Source organism: Plasmopara halstedii (genome assembly GCF_900000015.1).
Source record: "Plasmopara halstedii genome assembly, contig: Scaffold_470, whole genome shotgun sequence".
NCBI classification, from domain to species: Eukaryota; Oomycota; class Peronosporomycetes; order Peronosporales; family Peronosporaceae; genus Plasmopara; species Plasmopara halstedii.
The window spans coordinates 97,811-112,195 of NW_020187390.1; the positions used below are offsets into that span (position 1 = coordinate 97,811).

At 44.4% G+C, this 14,385-nt stretch overlaps 4 protein-coding genes across 4 annotated transcripts; 1 reads left to right on the top strand and 3 right to left on the bottom strand.

The window, feature by feature from the left end:
- Positions 1-100: 100 nt before the first annotated feature.
- PHALS_10227 (uncharacterized protein) lies at positions 101-649 on the bottom strand (the record flags this gene model as incomplete). Its single annotated transcript, XM_024725614.1, has 2 exons — positions 101-321; positions 556-649. 2 exons carry the CDS (start codon positions 647-649, stop codon positions 101-103), a joined length of 315 nt encoding a protein of 104 aa, XP_024576373.1.
- Positions 650-1,368: 719 nt separating this feature from the next.
- Positions 1,369-1,640, bottom strand: PHALS_10228 (uncharacterized protein; the record flags this gene model as incomplete). Its single annotated transcript, XM_024725616.1, has 2 exons — positions 1,369-1,469; positions 1,544-1,640. 2 exons carry the CDS (start codon positions 1,638-1,640, stop codon positions 1,369-1,371), a joined length of 198 nt encoding a protein of 65 aa, XP_024576374.1.
- Positions 1,641-6,645: 5,005 nt separating this feature from the next.
- PHALS_10229 (glycosyl transferase group 1) lies at positions 6,646-8,847 on the top strand (the record flags this gene model as incomplete). The annotated part of the gene is made up of 1 exon (XM_024725617.1): positions 6,646-8,847. The coding sequence occupies one exon, from the start codon at positions 6,646-6,648 to the stop codon at positions 8,845-8,847; it is 2,202 nt and encodes a 733-aa protein (XP_024576375.1).
- Positions 8,848-8,930: 83 nt separating this feature from the next.
- On the bottom strand, positions 8,931-13,544 carry PHALS_10230 (tbc1 domain family member related; the record flags this gene model as incomplete). The annotated part of the gene is made up of 2 exons (XM_024725618.1): positions 8,931-9,065; positions 9,126-13,544. The coding sequence occupies 2 exons, from the start codon at positions 13,542-13,544 to the stop codon at positions 8,931-8,933; spliced, it is 4,554 nt and encodes a 1,517-aa protein (XP_024576376.1).
- Positions 13,545-14,385: the final 841 nt, after the last annotated feature.

The window sequence follows — 14,385 nt, forward strand, 5'->3', positions numbered from 1 at the left end:
GAGCTTCTTTTAGCCCATGAGCTTTTCTCCTGCTCGAGACCCTGCCATAAACATCGTCTTCACCGTGCCACAACTGTCTGAATCTTGCACGACCTTCCTTTCACGGAGATACATCAAGTGTCACAGGTTTTCGGTCCACCTCATATGCTGTAAAATGGGCATCGCACCAATTTTCTAGCTGTTTTAAAAAATAGGTTGAATAGGCCATACAAGTTTCAAGTTTCAACACCCTGAACTTTTTCAGAAATCTTTGCAATATTGCAATAGCTTGGGCGTGAATTGCGCCTGTTCCTTGTGGCACTGGTGTTTCGTTAAGTTTGTCTGCGGGTGAGTACATCAAAAATCCACAACACCTTACAAAAATACCAACGTTGACAGGACTTCATAGAGGTCTGTCAATTCGACGTCGTAACGAGCAGTGACATGTAATACAGATCATCACGTTTCATTCATCGCCTATTGGAGGTCCTTTTCATTTTGTAGATCCCAATCCATGCTATTCAGGCGGCGCATCGATCGCGACTTTTGATAAAGACGTAGCACATGGTTTCACACGATATATAGTAGCATTTCCGTCCATTTGCCGAGTCTTTTCTTCAAGGCTGTTAACGGCTTCCTCGATCGGCACAATCACAAGTAGATCGTCCATATAGACCCATGCCAACGTGAAGCCACATTCAATTGTTGTGTAGTCAAAGGTTTATTGGTTAAAGCATCCATTGCGTATTTTAGCTGAGTCCATAATCTTCTAGCTTGCTTAAGACCGTACAATGAATTCTTAAGTAGTTACTACATATGGGGCGTATTAAGAACCCCTATCGCCGTAAAACATCTCGTTTTCTTTCCATTTTGCTCGACATCGAAAAAATTAAGGCTCGCCACTTTGTCGGCCTTATTATGTGCGTTCGGCACGTTGCCCTGCCTTGTCAGCACGTTTCGCTCTTAGAAGACAACGCAGATTACCATGATAGTTATAAGTTCTATTATGACTGACGCAAAAGTTGACGTGGAGCTCACTCTAAAAAGCTGGACCACATACCTCGTATCTTTCGATTATTCACTTGCATCGGTCTTGCTTGAGCGGCCACTTGTTATTCATTTGTACCACAATCCAATACTTGTTCTCTTTTAGTGTCAGCAACGCTTCAGACACTTCCTTGGTCCACTTATTTTTCTGTAGGCCTGAACAAAATTCTTGAGTCCGGGTCATGAGCCAAATATACTACAGCTGAGGATCCACTTTTCATATAGTTTGCTTAAAACCTATAGGCTTTCGAGAACTGCGATCGCGTATCGTAGATTCTTGGCTCCATTGCAGCTTTAGCGACTAAATTTCAGCTTTTCTTTTCAAATAAGAAATGAAAAATCTTATTTGTCCCTGAGTGTGTTGATATTCGTTGCGTTCTGTGTGTTGATCACATCCCACTCTTTTGATGTGTAGACCCGGTATGCAGCGGAGCCGCCCTGCGCTGTGCAAAATGAATGCTTTGCCTCAAAGAATTCGCGTCGACTGGCGCATAGATGTCGTTGTACGAGCACTTACTATGCGTGGGGTCTTTTGATACTCCTGGTACCCTACTTACTATGCGTGGGGTCTTTTGATACTCCTGGTACCCTACAGCTCCTGCTCCTTTAGACATAATTACATCGGAGGTCTTTTTCTACCACACGTTGGCGAGCCTCTCCTAAAATGCGAGTCGTGTAATTCAAAATGATAGAGATAAACTGAAAAGATTGTCAACCAAGAAAGCGGTTGGATGAAACCTGCAACGCGTTGCCGTACACCTTGCACCTTGCACAAAATAAGCTTTGACTTAACAAAGCTGCGAATGCATTGTACATAGGTTGAGTTCATAAATTTCTCTAGGAGCGAGACCAAGAGCCTTGAACGTAGAGCTCTGCAAATCATAGAGTAGTTAAAAAATAATGTTACGGTCTACGACAACATGTAAAGTGTTATTACATAACATAAATATATAAACTACATTGACAATGATTTTGTTGATATCATCGATGAGTTGAAAAATGATCATTTATTGCAATACATTAGCCTGAAACACCCTCATCCACTGTACTGAGGCTCATTCTCCTTTTGCCTTTTCAAGTCATTGCGTAAAACATTGCCCTTAACAAGCTATCGCTGCGCTTAAAATATCGCTTCACTTTGGCACACTCAAGTGCCTGTTCATTAGAATTTCAAACGTCCTCTTCATTTCTGTGTGACATGGCTCAGCGAGCCTCCAAGAAAGGCGCGGTTCTTGAGACCGACGCCCTTGACCTATGCTTGGTGTGAAGGCCGAGGTGTTATCACGATCAATCACGGCGTCTAATTCAACACTTCTACCTTTATCGGGAAAGATACGGCCGATCTGCTTCCCAATAAGAGGCCTTGACTGCACTCTTCCTTTAATCTGCACGACACACGAACTCTGTGTCTGCTCCCATTGGCATGAATTGTTGCGACATCACCTGTTCAACTCGTCACTTGTGAGTCAGATTCTGGATCAGGAAGCCTAGATTGGTCGTCTGCAAGTGCGAAAATTGTGTCGACTCTTGCCGAGCTCATCACGACACGAATACGGTTTTGAGCTGTTTGAAGAATCATGCCGCGCTGAAGTAGAGCTTTTAATGCTTAAGCATGTGGACCTTACCCTCGTGTCTAGATCGAACTGAGCATCAGAAAGTCTTTCCACGGGCGCTTTTTAATGTCACATTTCGCAACTTCTTCCCGAGTACCACCTGTGTAAAGAGCAGCGGCAGCCAAGTAAGTCCTTTTTATTCAAGTGGCTTCAGGCAAGGATCCTGAATGTAAACGAGAAAGCCAAATCGTATTGCACGCACTTTTTCGACTATGTGAACAATATACGCCAGCGAGCTCGTCTTGATTGTAATGCGTTTGCAAGAGCATCATTTAGTGGTTGACTATGCGAAGTGCAAGGCATGACTCGGACGTCGAGGTGAAAGCCCGTCAGCTCCGGCTCCAATGCTAGCAGCCCTCTTGTTTCAGGATTACATCTGTCACTGATACCAACCAAACGTCGGGACCACTGTAAATTGGGTCTTACTCGCTAGTAAGAAACGCGCTGCAACGTGACTTTTTCAAGTGAGAAAAATGGAGGAGGGTGCGGCAGCTCGTAAATGACAACAGTGGCAGAAGTGTTTTGCTAAAGTTGTTACTCTAACTGCAATGAGAATATAAAAAATAGTTTTTATACCCCACTAGATTCTGATAACGTACCCACCGGCCCACTAAACAATCAAATAGAAGGCAGGCTGCCCCTTGTTTATTCATCAAGAAACTCTGACAAGAACGACTGGATCTCGTGATTCTTCTCGGCTGTGGTGGCACGTTGATTCTGTCCAAAAGTCTCGGTTTGCGACCAGATCTGATATTTGCCACTTTTGTATGTGCGCTCGATGTACGCGCTGCAAGGCTTGAGGCAAGAGGTATCCAGTGAGAAGGCCTCGGCGGTTAAGGACAGTGCCGCCGCTCTCAAACAGAGAATGCTTAAATAGTGTTATTGCTTCAGCAAGCCCACACAATTTGAAAGGAATCTTTAGGCTTTCTTTAGGATGTTAAAGTATGGGTCAACTTTTTTTGCTACGAGCGTGAGCCGTTCAATGCGGCGTGGTCGCAAATTAGACCACAAACACCGCATTTTATGATTCAAAATAGCGTTTGGTATAAATTTTCCATCGGTAGGAATTAATGTGTTTTTGCCTGCTCTGACACCGGCGCGTTGCTTTTGATCAATCGAGCTCCCGGTTATAGAGTTGCTGACGCTGAATTTCTGCTTCGTCAAGATAGTAACCGTTATCGCCCCCGGGAGATGGTTTCAGCTTTTTGCGTGCATTAAGAATTCGGTTTACCTTGACAGGTAGACAAACACTTGGAATACATCTGATATGTCATGACGGTCATTCTCATTGAGATTTATTTTAAGTGTTGCCGGGATGATATCTGCGGGTCAAATTGTATCGACAGCATGGACTTAAGCCATTCCCAGAATACAGGCAAGCTATTTATCAAAATAAAGTAAAGCCTGTGGAGGCATGCGCTGTGCTATTTAGCGCTTTCGTGATGAGTTGGAGATCTTTGCTCCAGCACCGCGGCCTCCCCGCGAAAGTGGCTTGAAATATTTTTCACCTCACGATCGTCACTTTCTGCCTGACCATCTGATCAGCGGTTGACATATCCAATTCGATGCCTAGCACTTTGAACAAAATTTGCCAACATTTCAATGAAAGATCTCTATTCGATAAACTGGTCATCGGCAAGCCATGTTAGCAAAAAAACGCTTTCAAAGAATAGGCTGTATCTTCATTGGATACCATGGAGCCATTTTTCTCATTCAGTCGACAGATACCGAATTTACCGGGCGTATCTTCTGGAAGACCGATTTAAAGCCGATAATTATGGACTACCAAACCCTGCCGAAGCAGCCGGCTGGCCAAAGGCGCCGAAGAATGGCCCATATTTTGGTAAGCGAGCCATATTACATTGTAAGTGCGCTAAACACCGTTCAGCAATTGTGCAAATATAGAGATACCAATGAGCTGGTACTGGTGAGAGTAATGGGCGTTCATGACAGAGAAGTCTACATAACACATGAGATAAAAGTCTGACGTTATGCAATACGTATAGTTATATAGCTAAACTGATATTTTGCGGACATCCTTCGAGAGTGAAAGATTATGCTTTGATCAATATATTAGGATTTAAGGATCAGTAATAGCTTTCAATTGGCTTGTTAGGAAGCTGGTTGTCTCAGTCTCCGAAAATCATTTTGAAACCATATACCGGAAGACTGCATGGGAAAGCAATACCACCAGCAAAAGCGCAATGGCCACAAAAGAATTCTTAAAACTTATCTTTGTCTAGCAGGATAATTTGAAGCAGGATGTGCCACCGTCTGACCCAGACTATGTCGAGGAGGGCATTGAGAGTTAGTGGAACATTTGGATGTGATGCAAGCTCCCCGATTCAGCAAATCTTAACTGTCTCGGCCTCGATTTCATACCCTCGAGCACCCAGATTCGCCTGCCATTGGAAAGGAATTTAACGCACAAAAATCTTCGGTAGAGAACGCGTATCATGAAATGAAGCTAACACTGTTCGTGGCATATTTTTCCGTGCATGCACGCTGGTAGTTATACGCGAAGAGGTTGAGAACCTGTGCAAGATACTAGATTTATCAGTTTTGGAGAGAGATAAATATACCCCTTAACTGTCCTGCAGCAGAGTTTTATACGAAGCTATGGTTGCAGGTCTATAGTCAGAGATCCGTAGCAGAACGCTGCTGTCTGATTGAATTACATTTTCGTAGCAACTACATACAAAATATCTGTTGCTAAGTCTTGAACGTAGATATTGATCGTACGATATCAAATATCGATCGCAATTTTTACAATATAACTGCCGTTGTTATAGCCGTGGAATCCATTCGTTTTCAATATATATCCTTTGATTTCCACTTGGGTAACTTACACCTTCATTTTACACTTGTAGACTATTCCCTATTTTCTAGTTTACTATATCTGAAAGAATCTGTATGAATACGCGCAGACTAGCTGATTCGGTAGCTGACTATTATATAAAATATCCAATGACGTGGCATCCTTCACTGGAACGGTCTGATTTGTTCAGCTTACATCAAAGCACCATAGTCGTCATAGTCGTCATCGTCGTCATCGTTCGTCATCGTCATCGCTTTGGCAATTGCGATAACGCGAATCGGCAGGGTATCGAAGCGGCGTGGCATAGCAAACTCACCAAGCTTCTCACTTGCCCCCTGTCTACGCTTTGATTATCGTCTTTAATGTTTTTCTTCTGGCCCCGTTGGGAGTCATAGAGTACTGCTATACATTCTGCTCTACTGTATTTAGCAGCCTTGCCTTCTCAATCGACGCCAGAACATCATTGCCTACCACTTGGTGACCAAAGACTTGTTTCTATGACTTCCTTGCTCACACAGTGTCGATAAAATCTGCCTAATTTTTTTGCCCGCTCGTTTGCATAGAACAGTACCATCTACAATCAGGTATTGCGAGAAAAAGGCTCCACAGACCAGTTATACAAACTCTCGGCGATCATTTTCACCCAAAAGTGGTGTAGGTGTGATTTAGACTTGATTCTCTATATGCGTCACCTATGAATTAGATATGAGCAACGAATATAAATTTACTTGAGCGGCTGCCGGCTCCTCTTCTGGGTGGAGCTAAAAAGATCATCTTATGTGAGTTATTTCCGCGGACTCTTTCAGTGAAAACAAACTTTTTTGTGCAAAGTGCGCGGCAGCTTCTCATTTGATTCACCACATCAGTGTGTTGTTAGCGTGGACTCTTTTAGTAATAAGAAAAGCTTTGTGTGCAAATACCCCGGTGTCCTCCCATGTTGTTATATTGAAACAGATAGCACCTATAAGATTCTGTATATAAACATGCTAAGTCGGGCTTTATCGATATTCTTAGAAGGGGATAGGCTGTAGGGTGTGAACTATATTTCGGAAATGAATCATTACTGTATGAGGAATAAACGCGCTGTTAATATGTCAAATATTCTTAGAAGGGGCTTACTCGTAGGGTATAAAACCATTTCGAAGACGACTTATTCTATCAAAGACATCCAACTTGTATTTTTCGAAAATGCTCCGCAAACGTGGGTCCTTCTTTTCGGACTCTCTACTCAGCTATGGTGTTCGTATTCTATGCTGCTCAAACCCACACGAGAAGGTATCACTTACTTTCGAGTGTCAGAACAAATGGAAGTCAGGAAACCTTTCGATCTACTCGGAGTCTCAATGGGGAGCTCACGTCCCCCCGATGCTTCCTGCCCGCGGCCACAAACCAGAACTTTTGGCCCCAAAAGAAATGCCAAGCGTAAGAGATCTACAAGCCCACGCTAGTATTCCAGTTATCATGCTGCACGCTTTGGCGCACATTGAACTTGGAGCTATCGACAATTATTGGGACACTATCGTTCGATTCGATCCGGTCAAGCATCAACTGTCTCAGGAGTTTTACGATGATTTTCTGAAGGTCGTAGGGGACGAAGCTCGTCATTTTGCTATGGTAGACAGAAGACTTAAGGATTTAGGATCCGAATATGGGGCTTTGCCAGCCACAAGGGCATTATTAGAGCATGCTGCGAACACAGCAGCAGACTTGGCTGCAAGGATTGCTGTCGTACCGTTGGTGCAGGAAGCTCGAGGTCTTGACTCTGGTGATCGATTGATCCATCGTATGAAGTCCATGGGGGACCCACAATCGGCCAATGTGGTGGAGCAGATTGTTCGAGAAGAACAAGAGCATGTTAGATGCGGAATCAAGTGGTTTCTTCATATTGCGAATGTTCAAAAGAGAGACAAGGACCCAATTGCATATTTTAAAGAATTGGTGTTGCAATTCTTTCCAGACGGTTTACCAGGACCGTTTGATGTAAAAGCGAGACTTGCTGCCAATATGGGATCAGAATGGTACCAGGATTTAGAAACAAAATCTGTGTTTCCACCCCAGTCACAGACTTTAAGGGTAAAATTAAGTGAAGACAAAGATTCACAGCAACGGGTCGCTACTTTTGCTTCTAGCAAGAAGAAGGTGATTCTAGCGGGGACAGTGTGGCCTGAGCGCACGAGCTCCGCCGCCGGCGTTCGTAGCACCGACATTATTAATGTGCTACAAGAGCGAGACTTCCAAGTTATGTGTGTATCTCCAAGTCGTATGAATGAGCATTCCAAATGTCTCCAAAAGCAAGGTGTGCGTTGTATGCAAGTAGATCCGAATACACGCGTGTTTGCGAAAGTACTGCTGGAAATGGTGCCCCAGCTGGTGGTATTTGACCGTTTTATTGCTGAAGAAATGTACGGATGGCAAGTCAAAAAGTACGCACCAGAAGCGTTGCGAGTACTTGACCTCCAAGACCTCCATTTTCTTCGCTGCACTCGAGAAATTGCTGTAAAGAAGCAAGGCGTTCGTTTCGAGGATACGCTGAACGGATCGCAGCTAGGCATTGATCCTGTAGAGGAACTTGCTATTCGTGAACTGGCATCAATTCACCGGTCTGATTTGACGCTGTACGTGTCAGAGGTCGAACGGGATTTGCTGGTATCTCGATTTCAGGTGCCGCAAATTGGTCTCCACCGTTGCGACTTTTTCTATCCTGACATTGAGTCATCAAAGCTGCGATCTTTTGATGATCGCAAGGATATTGCATTCATCGGCAGCTTCAAGCACAAACCTAATGTGGATGCTGTGGAGTGGATCCGAAAAACTATTTTGCCGTTGTTTCGAAACCTTGAAAATAATGCTGAAATTCATATTTACGGATCCCATGGCGAAACCAAGCGATTTGCAAATCTTGGAGCTCCCGCACAAGGATTATATATGAAAGGTTTCGCTCCTAACGTGCACGAGACGCTAGGTCGGTACCGACTGAGCATTGCACCCTTACGTTTTGGTGCCGGTATCAAAGGCAAAATTGCAGACAGCTGGTTTGTCGGGACACCATGCGTTAGCACTTCTATTGGTGCCGAAGGCATGGTTTCGGATGCAACAATTTGGGGAGGAGCAATTGCAAACGATCCAAGCCTTTTTGTTCGGGAGATGAAGTGCTTGTACAATGACAAATCTAGATGGCACACTGCGCAGGATGCTGGCGTGAAATTATGTTCCACACTTTACAACCGCTCGCAAAACAGTGATGCGTTGATGGAAGGGATCGAACGCGCTATGTGTAAGAAACATGAACGACGACAGCAAAACTGGATGGGTCGCATCTTATGGTCAGAGAGGTTTCGAGCAACGGAATACATGTCGAAATATATCCGCGCGAAAAATGAAGATCGATAGAACTCTCATTCCTATTTCCCAATATTTACGAATTATACTAATTAAGTTTTGTACATGGTTGCATGCTTTTACCTCGGACACAACTATTTCTCAAACTTGACCTTTGCGTGGTATTCCTGTACGAGCTGTACACAGGCCTTGGCATCGTCTACAGCGACGATAAGCCGGTCACTTTGCTGAAAGTTATCAGCAGATTTGAATTTAACATTCGCCTGATCCTACAATTTCAAAGAAATTGTAAAAAGATTTAGCAACCCAATCAATTCGTACCTTCGTACCTTAAAGTAAAAGACGAGTGAAAGATCAAGGTCATCCTTCTCAACAACTTTTATTAATGACGTCAAGTCGTATCTCGCTTCGACCAGCGCAAAGCCCTTGCGTTTCGCTGCCATCAAATTGAGCACAAGGAGAATCGAAGGCGTGAGAACTAGCTCTCGATGTCCCAACTGACTCAATTGTCCGTGAGCATTTTCGTCCTGCTCTACAAATCTAATCGCTGAAAAGAAGTTGAGATTTTTATTGGATAAGGATTTCCACTTTGACAAATCGATAAAGCGCGATGCAAACTCCGTATTTCCTCCATCACAAATTTGCATTGCATCTTCATTATTTTGAGCAGCCCCATCTGCTTGCATTGTCATTGATGGGTTGTGTGAATGTCGTTTCAACCGGGTGGCAACGGCAACAGCTTTGTCGAGAATCGTACTGCCAGTTCGCATTGGAGCGCTCTCACAAGCTGATGACATCAATGTCGTGCTAAGCAATTGCTCATCATTACTACATAAATTTGATCGCTCAGTTTCGTTTTTTTCGTTATCATCACTCGAAAGAGAATTTGTCGAAAGTCGTTTACATGGGAGTGTGCGACAATGTTCGCTTGGCTCACTATATGGGCTCCACTTGTTGTCTTCTGTGCCGCTGCGAACACGAAAAAGATAAAGTGTGTTCGCTTGCAAGCCCGATACAGACGACTTGAGCGTATCCGCGCTAATGTCCGGCTTCACTGTCCACCACATGGCAGCCAAACGATCTTTTGCATACTGAATTTGGTACTTTGTCACGCTTACGTCATTCACCGGATCCCATGTCACAACCACTTCGGAGCTAGAAGTTGCGATCACCGCTCCGATATGTGGAGCAACAGGAGCATGAGCCGACAAGGCTGCCATGTTGGCGTTGCTTTCGCCAGCTGCGAAGATAGCCATAGAGTTCATTAAACTAGTACGATCAGACTTCCTGTTGCCGCAAAGGTTTGAAGGTCCACTTGGGCTAGATGATGCAATGCCATTGGGTTGAAAAAACGATTGAGCCAGAGAAATGGCTTGGTTTTGAAATGTTGGTCCAATTACATCATTTGCACACTCTGGAAGTCGTTCCAGGACGACAGCGCCATCAGGAGTGTATTCAAAGGCCCAGAGTCCGTTTGTGTCAATATCTGCTTCCCAATGTCCATTTTGAAGTAAAATAAGTTCACCATTTTGCTCGTACTTTTGATCTTGATGAACGATGTCGTCATCGTCTCCGAGGTCAAGCCTTACAAAAACCTGGTTCGTACCTGGACAAACAAGCCTTTCTGATCCAGTTATGACAGCACCCTTCTTCAAAATTATACTTAATTTCGTGGCGTAAAAATCTGGGCGATCGCGAGCGTGAAATGCCAGTAGTACGCGGTAAAAATATCGACCACGCTCAACGTATTCTGGGCACACACCAGGTAAGAAAACTAAGGTACTTACATTCTTAGTGCTCAAAGAGATTGATGGTTCAGTCGATGATGCAGAGCTTGATGAACTAATCTTCAAAGTTTTCATAGAGCTGCTTGATAAGCTGTACGGGCCCCACCGTTGTCCGTCCCAGCAACGCATACGAAAGACTATTGACTCGCCTGGTTCGAGGCCAACCATCGTCCCATTCGTCTGGTCAGTACTGCCTGTTGTAGTCACCTCGGATGTTGTCCCTTCCTGTTTCATTGCAACTGGAAGCCAAGAAGTGAACTCATCGCCTGACAGTTTTGCATACTGAATCTGGTAGCGCGCAACCGACCGAGACGCTACCGGAAGAGACGTGTTGTCCCACGTTATACACAGCGAGTGCCTTGTTGCACAAACCAGAGTCGGTGCAAGTGGAGAAATCTTCGACAATGAATTAGACTTCCTGCGCACTTTTGCTGGTGTGAGGAAGCGCAACGTTACTGGACGAGACGCTTCAATGATACGATCAATCACCGTTAGAAACGGTGTATCCTCTAAGCTTACGCCATTGATTGCAACAAGTAAATCTCCAGTGCTGATCAGCCCACAGGCTGATGCTTGAGTGTCTGGAACCACGCTATCCACAACTGCTTGATATTTGTATGTAGTACGAGACTTTTGAAATGAAATTCCAATCGGCCCAGATTGTAGCTCGACATCAACCGGATTCCTTTCGCTTTTCTCTAAAATATCAATTGTCTGCATACGCAAATCGATCCACCCTTCCTTGCTTGCACCGGTAGGAGCATCATTGTTCGCTCTACTTAAATGGTATGACGTTGATGACACAGCGTCTCTCGCAGCCGCCTTGAGCAACGTCAGGCGTTGCGATAGCGTTGAGACCGCTCCACTCGTGGGTTTCAATGTTTCATCCTTTTCTTTTTTTGAGCACCTGCTGTTATGAAATGCTGAGAGGACAGAGGGGGGGCTGAACTTATTCGTAGACTGACGGCAACTCGTGTTATGGAATTCAGAGCATGAGCTGACATCGTCCTCGGTAGCTGTATCATCTTGCGAAGGCGTACGCGACCGATTGATACCAATTCTTGCGAGCAAATTAAAGCCACCTGCTGGTGAGCTATGAACCGAGTTAGGTGAGCACATACAAAATTCAGCTGTCGGTCGAAGTGACGAAGAGGAAACAAGAAGTTGCTCCTTAGTAAACACATCCATGCTCTGGATACTCTTCTCCAGCTGTTCAAATCCACCATCAAGACGACTTACGTATTTGAAGCCTTTTTGCAAAAACATCAGGACTATTCGGGTCACAGATACGTGCTCCACATGAAGTAAAGACGTCTCATGACTGGCAGTTTCGCTAGCTAAGATACCTGGTCCGCTCGCGCTTATTGCTGATCCAAAAGAAGGCGACGTGAAAGGAGGCACGGATTGTACGGATCCAATGATCTCTGCAGCTCCGTGAATTTTGTTGACCTTTCGGCTTGACTCTTGCACAGACTTATCGTTCGAAGTAAGGCTACTCAAGAGAGTGATCGGGTTTACTACTGTTTTACTCAATGAAAATTTTTCGGACGCTGAATCGACAGAAGGCCCGACAAAACAAAAATGGCAGCCTTTCATGCGTGCAAAACCCTTCATAAGGCGATCCAACGCATCTGGCCGTTCCATGATGTCCGGATCTATGTGGTGGGAGAGGCTCAAATGCAATTTGTGGTATTCCAACGCTGGTCGGCAGTCAAGGAGGATAAACTTTAAAGCCTTTGCTCCATCTTTTCCATCAATATCAGAATATGAGGACAGCAGCGGCTCCTGATCCTTCGAGGGTGACCACAATGATTCCAAGTTCAAAGGATCTTGTTGAGAATCCTCGCCGCTCGATGTTTGCTCTACCGCAAGCTTCTTTTTATGCTGAAAGACTAATCGCGCCATAAAACTTTGCACTAATTCTTCAGGGTAGACCTGCAGACTGGAGCTTGCGTGAAGATGATCCAAAAAAAGCGTTATGGCATCTGGATAGCCTCCATGGCAAGAAAAAAACAAGTCTCTCTTGAACGATTTTGGAGTCAACTCGGAAATGAGAAGTGCATCAGCACAAATTTGCTCAAGCTCTTCACAAGATGAGAAAGTGAGAGAGCTTAGCACTTGAGGCAGCATAGCAATGTCAGCCTGAAAGATCTTCTTTCGATGAGCTTTAACCAATGCGTATGCAACAAAGTGCGGTACATAAGGATCTTTCTCCAAGAGAAAAAAATCCCAAAGATAAAACACGGTTTCGGGCGGTAGTGAACGTGCAAATAGCGTCATAAACCATGGTGTCACATAAAGCTCTGGTGTCATATCATGTTGGTCGAGATAATGGCACAGCTCTGGGTCATGGTACAGCATTAACAGTCTAAACAATTGAAGCGAGCACTGTAGCGATTGAAACTCTTTGTCTATAAACATATGGGGTAAAAAGCGATCGATAAGTGCGTAGAAGCACTGAAATACAACTCCTTCAGCTAATGGTGTTTCTTCGTTAAATCCATCTTTACGCTCTGTGAGCAATAAAAATGGAGCCAGTACTTCATTCATACCCTGTTTGTATCGAATGTTACGACATTTACAGTAGTAAGTGAGCAGCTTGACCACAAGCTCGACAGTTTCAGACGCTTGGAATCTTGGCTCATTGCTTCTGGTTCTTACTGCGTCGGCTGCAATAACTCGTTGGTTATCCAAGTCTTCTTCTACCTGTAAAATGCTTTGATCCAGATTCAATCGCTCGGTACGAGCAACACCGAGAAGCTCTTGCCACACCTGGGAGCGCAAGTTTGATGGCACGCCACCGATAGATCGGCATATGACACCAATAATAAAATGGTCAGGTCGTCGCTTTTGCATCTCGAGTTCCAATTGGTGCGTCAGAACGCTATGTGTTGTCTGATTGATGACTGTAGAGCCTGAGGAAGCCTCCGAAGTATCGTGTGCAGCTTGTTGAAGGGTCATTGGGACGGCGAGAAAGGCTTACGATTTGATGATGTGCTAGCAAGATGTATACAAGATGTACACTCATGTAGATGTCCTCTATATCGGGGACACCAATATCACGGACGCTTCTCTCGCGCGTCTCGCCGAAAGACTTCAGACGTCTGATATCGTACATGCTTCGCGTGGCCCACATATATTTTTTTCTGAATAAATAATGTCACTTACTCGTTCTTACGTTTTTAAAACAACGCATTGTGTTATTTCGTCGATTATGAAACCGGAGTAACGTGTAATCGGACTCTTAAAACTTGTCCTTTTGGTTTCGCAAAAAGTTGTAAGGAACGGCTTCAGTCTGTAGCAACTGATGCTCCAGTGCAGAAGTGTGTAGCTCATAGCGAAGCAGGACACTACAGCGTAGGCGATTCACTACATCAAGCAATGAGGTATGTTAATCTCTGCTTGGCTCCACACGCCGCTCATAAGTTATTGTGCCGGTCGCTGGATCAAACGCTCGTGTAAGCGGACAATAACTAGGCTTTGACAAAGTTTGAATCTGCAATTTGTAAACCTGATGTTTCGGCCGTCAAATATTTTACGCATTGCAACAAGTTATCGTGCACCTCGCACAGCAATAATTTTCACTCCAAACTCTGCATTAACAAATGGACAAAGGACGGGGTTAAGCTCTACCCCAGTAGCAGGGTCGAAAGCGTTAGTAGTAACTTGGCACTCTTATGCTTTCTGATTTAAAAGTGAATGTATTGAGATTTAAGTCATATAAAACTAACTCAGATTGTGTGCCCAAAAATATGTAGCCATGACTAATTCTCAAATTTTTATGTCAATTTTCAGCGAAATA